The sequence below is a fragment of the Nelumbo lutea genome, chromosome 1 (genome assembly GCF_056320005.1).
Source record: "Nelumbo lutea isolate HS-2025 chromosome 1, American lotus-T2T, whole genome shotgun sequence".
In the NCBI taxonomy this organism is placed as follows: domain Eukaryota; kingdom Viridiplantae; phylum Streptophyta; class Magnoliopsida; order Proteales; family Nelumbonaceae; genus Nelumbo; species Nelumbo lutea.
This window is the reverse complement of record NC_142684.1, coordinates 76350053-76362136: the sequence shown is the minus strand read 5'-3', so window position 1 is coordinate 76362136 and position 12084 is coordinate 76350053. Positions and strand designations below refer to the sequence as shown.

General features: G+C 34.3%; 1 protein-coding gene across 1 annotated transcript; it reads left to right on the top strand.

Moving 5' to 3' along the window:
- Positions 1–6934: 6934 nt before the first annotated feature.
- On the top strand, positions 6935–7677 carry LOC148875462 (nuclear transport factor 2B-like). Its single transcript, XM_088964795.1, has 2 exons — positions 6935–7353; positions 7444–7677. Exons 1-2 carry the CDS (start codon positions 7042–7044, stop codon positions 7516–7518), a joined length of 387 nt encoding a protein of 128 aa, XP_088820921.1. The 5' UTR covers positions 6935–7041; the 3' UTR covers positions 7519–7677.
- The last annotated feature ends 4407 nt before the right edge of the window (positions 7678–12084 follow it).

The window sequence follows — 12084 nt, the reverse complement described above, 5'->3', positions numbered from 1 at the left end:
TCGATTCTTAAATTGACTTATACATCCCATGAGTTTTTAAAAAAAGGCCTAAAGATATTTTCTGATTCTTTTATCCTTCATTTTCTTTCAAATTTTAAAATCTACATTGAATTTTCAAACTCTTGTGGTTGGTGCTCTCTCTCTACCCCCGTAAGAAAAAGGAGAACCCAAACCCAATCCCGGTAACTAAACCCTATCTTATCCCTGACTTTATTGGGCCTTCACATTTTGTTTTGTAGTGCTGCAACACCTCATTTGCACAGAAAGAAGTCAATGTTCTAATTTTCCCAACCACATCATTAGCCACTTAACTTGCTTCTTCGTACATTTTCTACAAATGTTTGAATTTCCATCTTGATCACTAAGTAATGTACATGATTTGATAGGTTGAAGAATAGATAATGAGAACACCATTTTATTTCTGTTTCATTTTGACATATATTTTTGATAGCTTGTCCACTGAAAGGAGCTTGTCAAAAACTTTAGCAACTATAAAATCTGACATGTTAAAGAGTAAAACTCTGGTTTTGGTTTGAGACATGATCAATCCAATGCAAGTACAAACTTATCTTTCTGGATCAAAGATAAGAATTCCATCTTAACTTCTTCTTCCTCTTCTTCTTTTTCTTCTTCTTCTTCTTCTTCTCTTTCCTGTTTATAAGGGAAAAATAGGATTTTAAAAATTTTAAATGAGTTGTTTCATTGATGGACATATATTTAAGTCCAATGGGATCAACCCACAAGATATATTTAAGTCTATTTGAAAAACTTAGGATATGTTTAAGTTTTTAACCTAAAATAAATTATTACTCTCGCCAATAAGACAATTCCCTCTCTTCTCCAATAATCAATGTTTGTAATATCTTCCCTCGTCCTATCAAATCTCATGTCTATATCTATATTTATATATTAAAACAAGATCATCTAGGTATTGTTCTTTTTCTGATTTTTTTATTTTTTTCTTTTTATTTCTAAATACTATAAACTCTGATCTTACAATTACACAGTGGTCTTGGGTGCTAATGAAATGAAATTTACTAATATATGGCAATCTTGGGCGCTCATAAATCATACGGTTGCAAATGGCACCCAATTGTTTGAATTCAATACTATTAAGGATGATTTGAACTCAATTTGTTTATAATTGGATAAAATATGGATCTGCCCCTACCTGATCCAATATAATCCGATTCAGTAAGATTTAAATATATACGCTCATATATACTTAAAATTCATATTATATCTATTAGTAAAGTTGGCTTTAATGTTGTATTTTAAATAAATTGTCATAAATTCAAGTTCCAAGTAATTTTGAATTCATTTTGTTCATAAAATATAATACTAAAGTCACTTTTAGTTTATTTTACTTATAATATATAATATTTTGATCATTTTTATTCTAATTTATTTATACTAATTAGTATCTGATTATAATCCAAATTTGATTCAGATCCACTAGATATCAAATGGATACTAACCGATTCTAATCCAAATATGAATGAATCAAATATGGATATATATCCACAATTCGATCTATTTGCAACGCTAACATATCAAAAAGAAGTAACAAACTCGTAACCTAAAAAGGTTTTACCCAATTTATTACTTTACTAGTTGAGACTTGTGCAATGCACAGCTTTTATTTTAAGTAGTACCCATATTAGTCCAATTCAATCATTATTTTTTCGGTTATGTCTAATTTATCGGATCAAAATCCAAGTTGTGTTTTAGTGAGAGTAATCAATTTTCTATGCTCTAGAAAAATTTGTATTATCTTTTTGTATTTTAATGCTATTTTTTTTTTTGGTAATTTTTAAACTTTGTTGGTTTGTTATTATTTTTGTATTATACTTTAGGTAAAAATATAAAAAACCTCCTATTATAACAATTCTATAAACAACATTTGTGTTTTGACCTTAACAAAATTCTCCCCCATAGTTTTCAAGATAAGTGTAAATACTTCCTTTCCATTAGCTTTTCAGTAACATAGATGTTGAAGTTACCAAGATATATACCTTTATCATTGTTAAGGTGTTATCATACATAATCTAAAGTTTCAACTTTACCCTCCACTAATTTATTTTGCTTGATAATTTTAGAGTAATTCTCTATACCCTTCTTAAACAAAGTAAGGTAGCAAATCTATATTTTTTTTTCAAAGTAATTTAGTTAACTTACATTTGAATGAAGTTGGTTAATGTTAAGTTTAGTATTTTCAAAAAATTAATATATTAGTAGTTTCTATTTGAAACACTAACAGAAGGAAGGTATTTGCACCTTTTCTCAAACAATAGGAAAGGTTTTTCTTAAGGCCAAAACACAAGGGAGGTCCATAGGATTATTAAAAAACATAAGGGGGTTTCATAATATTTCCTATTTTTAAATGAAATTTAAATTTATCTTAAATTAATTAAACTATATTTAAAATTAAAATTTTTATTAACTTTTTTCATTAATCCTTATTAAATTTAATTAACTGTATTAATTTAATATTTTTTCAATGGAATTTAAATTGTTTTAAATTAGTAGAAATTAATTACCAAACTAACAATTGTTAGATATTGTTGTATTAGTTTTATATTAATTTTAAATGGATATTAGTTTTTAATTTATCTTACTACTTTTTGTTGATAAAATATTTTTTTTATTAAAATAACAAATTATTATTATTTTATTTTATTGAAGTAACTTGTTAAATTAATTCTACTATTTAATTTTATTATTTTCAAATGGAACATAAATGGATTATTATTTTTAAATGGAATACAGTAATTTGTAATATTATTTTTTATTTTATGTTAAAATTATTGAACATAAACATATAGTATTTGTCTAGGTTCATGTTAATGATAAAGTTAATAAAGTGAATTTTATTTCACTTAATATCACAAGCTGAATGATGACATAATGGCTTAGAATGGTAGCACACAGTTGTCACAAGTGTTCACTTTGCCACACCATCAAGTGCCATCATCATGCCCACAGCATGCCATCCGAGTGTTCAAGTGTGTGTCTTGGGTGGGGTATTGCATGTATTTTGTACCGGGGGAATGCCAATGGCAATATTATAATTTTATAGTATGATTTTTTACTATTTTGATGCTTCTTTATGTCAGTCCCCCAAAAGCTTAACATACTCTTTGAGGGAAGGTAGGTAGTTGAGTGAATCAATAGTGTGTAAAGGTTAAGCATGAATCACTGAACTGTGTGCTTATGCTTACCATCAATTAATGTAATGCAAATAACTTTTTGACTAATCTGTGTGCCTTCTTATTTGCCTTTTGTGTGTTGTTGGTTGCATTCATAGGTTTACTCAACCCCATCGAGCACCGCATGGAGCCTCGTCGATTAGCCCCATTACAAAGTGGCATAGGTGCCGAGATTTGAATTTGAATATTCGTAAGAGTGCTTTTTAAACAAAACAAGAGATGCACATGTATCAGTGTGTATCGGAATGTATATCAACCAATACGGTGTGATACATACTGATATTGATTTGTATCTTGTCGATACACATGACTTGGCATGTATTGTACCACCGATACCGAGACGATACACCCCAAGCCTATCGTGTCGATATTTTAATCCTTGCTTCTTAGGTTCAGAAGTGAGTATTAAGGTCTATTGGTCCAATAAGGGTATATTATGCTATTAAGCTACTCTATTAGAAACACTGGCTGCGTGGGAGGTCATATTCTATTTTCAAAAGAGGGGGGAGGTTTTGGTATTTATAATAAACCTAAAGCTAAAGGGACATTTAAATCTCCATTGAATCTATCATTAAAGATGAGCTTTAGGTGCCTAAACAAAGCTCTGATCTAGGGTTATTATGATGCTTATGGGAACTATATCCGAACTCAAATGAGAACTCGGATTAGTTGAATGCTTTAGATGTTCACCAATTGTGAAACCAATAATAACCAGTAATAAAATACATGGGGCCCACACCAAGAGGTTGAATGATTGTTGGCCCATGTATTTTAAGACTAGTGCGAGGTCTTATCATTGGTTCCACAGCCTACTGAACAGCTAAAGTGTTTAGCTAATCCAATTTACTAGGTGTCTTTTAAATTGGTCACTCAAGTTGGAATATGTTTATGTCTTTGGTGTCCTCTAGTAAGTGTAGGTACAAGATCTGAATGACACCAAGTGGGGACTAGATTTGTTAATGGGCCAGGCTTCGGGCTTGACTTACACTGTTGGGCTTGGACTTTGGGTCGGGCCCCATTCAAAATTTGGCAAAAGTCAAGCCCGAGCGCGACCCATGAATAGGTCTAGTGGGGACATAATAGGTGAGCAAATGGTCGAGTACGAATTTGTTGCTAGCATAAGTATAAAGTGTGTTGATATGCATTTAGTGAGTTCAAATGGGCTCCCCACAAGTCTCCCACATGCACATGAGTACATCTAGCCGTGCATGGGTAGGAGTGAGCATTATTTGGTTAAAACCGAAAAACTAAACTAAAAATTTCAGTTTTGATTTTTTTTTAGTTTTTGGTTAATTCTATTCGGTTAATTCAATGTTAAAAATTCCAGTTTTGGTTTTTAAAATTAAAATTTTGGTTAATCAAAAAAACCGAATTAGCTAAATTCCATTATATAACATATAATATAATATATATTATATAATATTATATATTTATATGTTAATATATGATAATGAAATTCAGTTTCATTATATATATATAAATATTAACCAAAAATCAAATCAAAAATTTTGATTATTTCACTTTTCTTGAAACTCAGTTTCGATTTCATTTTCATTTTTTTATTCTAATTTATTTAATTCATTTTTTAACTAAGGTGATGTTTGGCAGCAATGTTGTTTTCTGAGAAACAACACAACATAGGTGCCACATTGGAAAAAGCAGTGCTTCAGAAAACATCTTATTTGGTAATCAGAAAATCAGGAAAGTGTGGTCTGAAGAAGCACCAAATTTAATGTATTCTGAGAAAATAACCCATTACTACCTGCAATGCAATGATGTGGCATCATCTTAGATGTTAGATAATACGACCAATGCTGAAAATGATTCTACAACACTGGTACCAAACAAAACTAGTGCTATTTTCCCAGAAAACAGCCTATATGGCAACACATCTTCCAAGCACCATTTTCTGAAAAACAATGCTTACAACTTAGAGATGTCTAGTCAAATAAACCAAATGCTCACCCCTATGCATGAAAAATCTCCCTTAGCAATTAGGTTGGGTGGGTTGGGTCAAGACACTTCGAGTTGATTTTGGGTTGGGTTATCAAATGCTAGACCCTAACCCTAAATCTTTGGGTTAGGGTTAGGGTTGACCCATGGGTCAATTCGGGTCACCCCAAAAAATAATTGAAATTGAAAAAAATAAAGAAAAACTACATGAAAAATGCCAAAATTAAAGGTATTAACCTTAAAATTCCAAATATAAAATAAAAAAATTAAACATTTAACAATTTAAAGAGTAAAAACTAAACAAAAGCAATTAAAGAGTGAAAACTTCTAATAATTTATAAATAATCTCAGTTAGACATGACAATCGGGTCAGCAGGTTGACCCATGACCTAATCCAGCCCAATCCAATCCAGTTTTTTCCGTTTGGGTTAGATCGATCATTCTCACATTCAGGTAGCTAAATATGAAATCTTAACCTTGTTTTTTTGTTGGATTGGGCCGAATTTACCGCTTGGGTCAACTTTTTGCCCGGTCTGCTTGTAATGGAGATGTTCCCAATGCACGTGAACCCATGCGATTTCGCCTTTAACATGCCAATTCTGCTACAAGAAGATGCTCCCATTGTGGGACTGGATTGCCACACTAAAAGCCTGTTAAATAATCTCTTGCCAACAACAGATCCAAACGATCTCAACTGCTGAGAGTCTGATCTATTAACCACAAGAAAATGCTGGCCACAAGATCCTACTGTCACACATTTTAACAACCTCTCTCATTCTTTTATCTTGTATTTTCGTGGAGAGATGTTCCCAATCTGCGGCTGCAGTATCGCGGTGGCCAGCGTTTTGTGGTCAATGGATTCGACTCGATCGCCTAATCAATAAGCTGATAAAGCAATAAGGTGTATATATCTCTCTCTCCATCTTATCGATATAAAAAAAAAAAAAGGGAACGAAGGACCGGACAAGGAAAGATTCCATGCTTTCGGCCGCGAACGATGAAATGCACCACCTGTCTTTGTTATAATATGAAGTATCCACTGTCAGCGTTCCCATCACGCCATCAGTATACCATGGGTTCTACATGCGACCCTACGTGGATCCTTTTCACGCCTCATCAACCGGGTCCAGGTGGGTCCAATTTCTGCCACGTAAAGATGGACGGTGAAAAGCGAGACCGGATTTTCTCCTCACATCGTGCGCCACACTGGCGCCTCACACGCACAACCTACCATGCATTGGGAACATTATTAGTAAATATTTACATAAGACGTTCACAATGCACACACATGGTGGATGAGCCTTAAGACGCCCATTGGTAAAGAGCATATCCGTCACGTGAAAAGCTGCTGCCGACGATAATATTAGGTAGGGTCCATCCGTATCAAACATGATTACTCTGTTCTACTAGTCACTGTTTCAGATCCATTGCGTACAGGCGCCGCGGAACGATGGTCGATGGATTCCGTTGCCCTTTTGTTAATATTGTAATTACCACATCACCCTCATTCGAAATATTTAATTACATTGCCAAAGAAGAGAGTATTTAATTATTTTATATTTTACAAAAATTATACCATAATAATGGTTCTAACAATTCCAATCTTTGCTTCATCTGAAGTTACAGGTAAACCACTTTAACCCAAAATCAACTCAACTCAACTAATAAAGTGGAATGGGCTTACATTGTTGCCACTGATTCATCATTGATTAATTGATTAGATAAAAGTGAACATATTTATTATATTTATGGGACGTTGCATGCTGCAATACATATTCTCTCTCTATCTATATTCTATATCAGACCAGTGTAGAGGGGAGGGGTTTCTCCTCTGACTCTCTGTTCTCTGTTTGAAGGGAGAGAAGAAACAGAGAGAGAGATGGACGGCATGGAAGAGCAAGTTGAATTGGTGGGGAAGGCATTTGTGGAGCACTACTACCACCTGTTTGACACAAATCGCCGATCTCTGTCCTCTCTCTACCAACCCTCCTCCATGCTCACTTTCGAGGGTCAGAATATACAAGGGGTCCAAGACATTGCCGGAAAACTAACACAGTTGCCTTTCGATCAATGTCAGCATGTCATTTCCACCATTGATTCCCAGCCCTCCTCCTTTCCCGGCGGCATCATCGTCTTTGTCAGTGGGAACCTCCAATTGCCCGGTGAAGAGCATCAACTAAGATTTAGTCAGGTTCCTCTCTCTCTCTCTCTCTCCAGTAGAAATATTCTATGTTCTGAAAAACTGATAGGTTCTTGGTGGCTGTTGGCATGCCTGATGCAGATGTTTCACTTGATTCCCACGATACAAGGAAGCTTTTATGTGCAGAATGACATATTTCGCCTGAATTATGGTTGATTTATCATTAATTCGATCACCTTGCTGTTATGTGTTTCCTCTGTTTCTGATTTGCTCCTGAGTTCGTGTGTGGTTGTGGAAATAAAATGGGATGGAAATCATCATTGTGATCGATATATCTTTGGAATTTAATTAGATTGCGGTACTTCAACGTCTCAACCTTCCCAGGGCCAGGGTCTTTTTGCACAATGTTTCAGTAATCTGGTCTGGTCCCTCCCTTTCTCCTCTCTGAGTGACAATATTGTAACATATAAGCTCCATTCTTTCTGAAGTCTAACTTCTATATTTTTATCTTAAATCAGAACAAATATATACTCAGGCATGGGAATTGGGATATGATACCATATATTTATTTACTTATTTTTAGGTCACACAGATGTAATACCAATTAAGCGTAGGTGGAGGGAATTCACATCCTCTGCCCCTTGGTACAGATTTTTTTTTTTTACAAGACCGATAGCCATATGTCACATCAGCCTATTTTCCCCATTTCAAAATTAAAATGATTTTTTAAATGATGATGCAGATTGCTATTGGTCGGGGCAGAAAATTTTCTGTACCGAGACAGAAGATGTGAGACAGTAGGATATCCAGTTGCTTCTGAATTCACATCTGCACCCACTAACGCCCAACGGCACATCCTAACCGTGTGCTGATAATATCTCCCATTGACAAGTATGAGGGATGTTCTCAATGCACGTATGGGACGTTTGTGGGGCATACTCTGACTCTGTAACTCGTTGCCTCTGTCAAATCGAGGCGGGTAAAGGAATTAATTAAGGAGTATACTGTCAAGGCAGAACTCTAAAATTACATTCTCCCATAGTCTATTACTAGCCCCCTATAAACCGCATCCTGTCCGTGGATTTGGCATTAATCCGCGGTCTACAATTAGGTTAAAGAATTATCAGCTGGGTTGATCAGCTGCCTATTAAGTGTTTTCACATCCCTAAGCATGGGACATTACAGCTGCTTATTGGAAATATCTCAATTTGTGAGTAGCAGATCCGAAATGATCACAGGTTCGGATTTGCTACTCACATATTGTTCACACATCTCTACCTAAAGTGAATCATTGAATAAAGGCTACAAGGCTTGGCATGAGCTTATTCTTGGGAAGGGAGCATCCTCCTTTAAGTTCAAGCTAAGAGTCTATTAAGAAAAAGAAGAATATGTTTGAATGAGTTGAGTGCTATATAGATCTCAAGTCAAGATGCTTAGAGGATGTGTTGTACTGCTACCACTACTTTGCCTAAAGAAATGTAGGATTTACATTATCCAGGGCTAAAATAGAAAATCATAGCCTTAAATGTATTGTAATGGCAAAGTCACTTCATCTAATTCAAGGTGGGGCCAAGACAACAGATCAAAGGCTTTGATTTAATTGTTTTATGACAAGACTATTTTTTTTGTAAGACCAGAAGGAAAATATTGTTTATGGGGAGCCCTGTAGTTAAGGCAAGTTCTTTTTTATCTAAGGGAGGTGGTATTAATTTCTCTCCTATTACAAAAATTATGAAACCCATTAATTACTAGTATTTCCCCGAATGTAACCAACCTGACTTCTGCTACGTGTATATGGATATTCCTGTTTGCTAGTCAATAGTCATGTTATGGGCTTATGGTTCTCTAAGGTTGCGTTTGGAATCAATGCAAAATGTCATAGGTATAAAAGTATACTGGTGAAGTTTTACAGAACTATGAAAATGACTGTTGCCTTTTGATAGACGCAATGGGTAAAGAGTGTAAAGTTTTACATCGATAAAATCAATGTAGTATTTACATCGACAATTAATGTAAAACTTTACGTTTGATAGGTTTTACATTAATTATCAATATAAAACTCCACTCTATCCAAACGTATGCAAAACTGAACTGAACCGGAGTGGAGTTTTATGTCAATCATAATTATACTCTCTTTCCAAACACGGACAAAGTCAAAACGGTGTAAACTTTTACACCGATCTTAATTCATACTTATTCCAAAACCTAAGAAAAAAAAAGCCAGTCTGGATCAGGTAATCACAGCATTATAAGCACATTCAATGAGTGCTTCTCTTAAAATGTCTCACCCTATCATTGAAAAAGATTAAAGACAACTTTTAACAGTTGTAAGATTTTTTCTTAATTGCTCATTGCTTCTCTTGTTGTACCTATTAGATCCGATCCCTAAGGCTCCGTTTGGTTTGTGAGAAGATTTGGGTGGAATGGAGAAAGATGGGACGGAAAAGTGTAAAAGGGGACTAAAATGGCACTATTCACCTTCCTCCATTCGAGGTGAACAAAGGCAACGGCTACCCCCTTCATCTCCCACCTCTCCCATTCTCTTTCTCCTCTCTTCTTCTTCTTCTCGTTTTCTCTCCCACTCTCTTTCTCCTCTCTTCTTCTTCTTCTTCTCGTTTCAACCTTTCTGTTTATTCTTGATTGTGCACCGCCCTAGTACTTGACACGATGCGCATTGCCCCAGTACTTGAAGCCCGGTTGGCAGCCCTGTTCGCACTTATAAACAAGGCTCCCATGTCCGCCACCTTGACATGGCCGTCGAATTGCAGAAACTTTGCTGTGTGTGAGGAAGTCAGAAAGAGAAAGAGAATAGTAAAACTGTTGGTTGCAACTACCGTTGAGGTCCACCGCGTCTGAGGAAGTCAGAAAGAGAAAGAGAATACAATTTCTCTGATTAGCAGAAACTTTTCTGTTAATGTGCATGAGACCTTCCTTATGGTTGTTTACAGGAGGGAGGGAGGAGGGAGATGGAAACTCAAGTTTTTTCACCTGAGTCGCACTATTTTGATGTGATCCCAAATCCATGATTTTAAAATCTCACATCCCACATTTTTTCCATCCCATCTCCCTCTTTCTCTCAAAACAAAATTTAAAAAATTATTTTTAAAATATATTTTTTTTCATCCCATCCCACAAACCAAACAGAACTTAAAAAATTTCTGGAGGATTCAACAACCCACCAATCCGATGCACATCATATCATATCATCGTCCTGGGTATGCCGAGAGAATACGAGTGTATAGTTGTACCTGATTGAAGAAGATAAAAGCGTGCATCCGGAATTAGCTATGGATCCACGTGTGTTACTTCTTTCAACAGAGTAATGAAAGTAGATGGAACCCCCAAAAAAAAAAAAGAGAAAAAAATCATAACTTTGGTTTTAGGTTCATGAATGTGACACCCTTCTCTTTCATTTAAAATTGGTCAAATGGGGCAGACATTGGCATTTGGCAGTAGCATCACCAATTTCCATGTTGGGCCCACTCTTGAAATATAAGAAATGAAAAAGAAAGTATTAATTCATTATTTTATTTTATTTTATTTTTTATATGCGGTGATATGCACCAACTACTGTCATTGTTATGGATAACTTTGAACAGAGTACTCTGTTATTAAGGACAGATTTATCCTTGTGAAATTATACTATAACTATTGTCTAAGAACAATAATAGAGAAACAGAAGTCAAAAGCTAAGAAAAATCAAAATAATTCTATTAAATTTCTGTATTTTTTGAGATTTACCTTTCTTCCTTCAAAGTTTAACTGATAGAGAATTTGCTGCCCAAAATCACCGAAATAGACGAGTATAAATATAAATATATAATTTTAAAATACCATATACAAAGTTTTCTACTTTTTTCTTTCGTGCTGTCATATGATTTTACATATTTCGTGTTATTTTTAGAATACATATCCATCGAGGTAAGCCTGCGTTGCCTTAATATTTTGAAAGACAAATATAACTCTAGGTGTCGTTGTCCAATTATTTATAACTTATAAGCCTGTGCCCAATTGTAAAAGAATAAAAAAAAAAAAGTAAAAAGAAAGATAAAAGACTTAAACCTCCATGAATTATCTCATAAATATAAACCTCCTTTCATTTTTTGAATTGGACTAAAACATCCCCTATGGGATGATGTCATCAGACAAAGACTTCCCTCTTTTCAGGTTCAGATCAATTAGCATGAGATATCTCACATGTTGTTAATTATTTTTTACAAATCCAAATTTGCCCCTTTATTTTCCTTTATTATGACTCAGAAAATAACTGAAATTTTTTAATATGATTTGTCTAATTTTTAGAAAAAAATTTAATATGGTTTATGTTTTGTTGTCACTAGATTGAAGTGAATTCACAACTGTTCGATACTTGGTTTTTGTTGTTCTTCTCTCCCTCTTTTGCTCCTAGTTTTTTTCGTAGAATCAGATTAAGTTTTTTCTTTCAAGCCAGATCATGTGTTGGGTGGAGGATTTGAAAGTATCCGATAAACACTTCCAAATGATGGGGATAATAATTTTGAACGCCACAGAGAATGTAATAATTCTTTGTACTCATTTTTATTTTTGGGTTGCTCTATTTTTTCTATTTCTCTTTAGGCAATGTTTGTTTTTTGGTAAGTTATCCGGATAAATCCAGTTATTTGAATAAGTTTTTCTTGGGAAATACTTCGGGTAAATGCATTTACCCATATTCTTTTATTTCTTGTATAAATAAAGCAATGGCCATTTTAATAAAAAAAATCTATTATTAAAAGGGGCATTTTTGTCCCATACAAGTGTTGG